At 61.1% G+C, this 1577-nt stretch overlaps 1 protein-coding gene across 1 annotated transcript; it reads left to right on the forward strand.

Moving 5' to 3' along the window:
- Nucleotides 1-986: 986 nt before the first annotated feature.
- Nucleotides 987-1394, forward strand: EMIHUDRAFT_124477 (hypothetical protein; the record flags this gene model as incomplete). The annotated part of the gene is made up of 1 exon (XM_005765666.1): nucleotides 987-1394. A coding segment is annotated over one exon (408 nt), but the record flags the coding sequence as incomplete, so codon positions are not given.
- Nucleotides 1395-1577: the final 183 nt, after the last annotated feature.

Consider the following 1577-nt stretch of genomic DNA (forward strand, 5'->3'; position numbering starts at 1 on the left):
TTTTTTAAAAACCCCCGCCCAAAAATTTAAATAAAGCCCCCCCAAGAGGGGGGAAAGGGGGGTTCTGAAAGGGGGGGGCTCCCCCCTAAAAAAAATAGGGTCCCCCCCGGCCCCAAAAATTTCTCCCCCGGTTTTTTTTTAAAAAATTTTGAAAAAAACCCTGGCCCCCCCCGGGGGGGCCCCAACCAACCAACCAACCCCCCCTTTTTTTTTTTTTGGGGGAAAAAAAAAAAAAACCCCCCCGGGGGGGGGGGGGGGCTCAACCCCCAAAAGGGGGGGGGGGGGGGGTTCTCCCCCAAAACCCCCTTCCTTTTTTTGAAAGGGGGGCCCCCTTTCACCCCCCAAAAAAATTAGATCCCCCTTTTGGGGGGGGTTCCCCTTTTTTTTCCCCCCAAAAATTTTTTTTTTTCGGGGAAAAAACCCCCCCCCAAAAAAAAAAAAAAGGTTTTTTGAAAAAAAAAAAAGCCCCCCCTTTGGCCCCCCCCCCCCCCCCCCCCCCCGGGGGGGGGGGGGGGGGGGGGCTGGGGCCCGACGCGGGCGCCTTGGCCCTTGCCCAGCCACCCTTTCGTTTGTCTTGCGGCTGGAATTTTCACAGCAGAAAAAGAAATTTTCCGCGGAAATCACGATGTCAACCCTCCCCAAATGGGTGATCTGATGCTTGTAGGGCTTGAGAGTGGCCTGCCATGTCACAAGAAGGACTGTGGTTACAGGAGAGTACCACCAACCATCACTCTAGTTGGTATAGTACCCCACCTTCACCTCGAGTGATTTCTTTTTTAGTTTCCCATAAGTAAGGTAGGTAGGTAGGTAGGTAGGTAGGTAGGGGCACCGCAGGGGCAGGCCAGGGTTTTTGCAGAATTTTTATAAAATGAACTCGGGGGCACGGGACGTGGCACAAACGGGGCACAAACGCCAGGCTACAATTTCATCATGATGTACGGCCAAGCAAAAAGATATACGGAACCCCGGCTGCAAAAGAGAGAAGAATGGCAGGGCTTGCGGCCATTGCTGCCGCCGGCGTGGGAGCTCGCATCCCCGCGCGCAGCAGCACCGCCACCGTCGTCGGCCTCACGGGCGGCATCGGCATGGGCAAGAGTTCCGCGGCCGCGTGGTTCCGCAGGTGTGGCTTCCGCGTGCACGACGCCGACGCGACGGTGCACTCGCTGTACGCAGCGGGCGGCGCGGCGGTCGAGCCGGTGTGCGCCGCCTTCCCGAGCGCGCGCGGCGCCGACGGAGGCATCGATCGCGCCGCCCTCTCGGCCGCCGTCGCCACCGCCGGCCGCGAGGCGTCGCTGCAGCGGCTAGAGGAGATCGTGCACCCGCTTGTGACGGAGGAGCGGGCGGGGTTCGTCCGGCGGGCGGGGGAGGAGGGCGAGTGGCTTGTCGTGGTCGACGTCCCTCTCCTCCTCGAGACACTGCGCGACGAGGCGGCCCTGCGAGCCACTTCCGAGACGCTTCCGAGACGCTTCCGAGACACTTCCGCGTCGTGCTCCTCTCAGGCGGCCCTGCGAGCCGAGGCGGACGACGTCGCCTCCTCCTCTCCCCGGGCGTGAGCAGCGTCTCTTCACGCCGCTGCC

This window comes from Emiliania huxleyi (assembly GCF_000372725.1).
Source record: "Emiliania huxleyi CCMP1516 unplaced genomic scaffold EMIHUscaffold_5426, whole genome shotgun sequence".
Taxonomy (NCBI): Eukaryota; Haptophyta; order Isochrysidales; family Noelaerhabdaceae; genus Emiliania; species Emiliania huxleyi.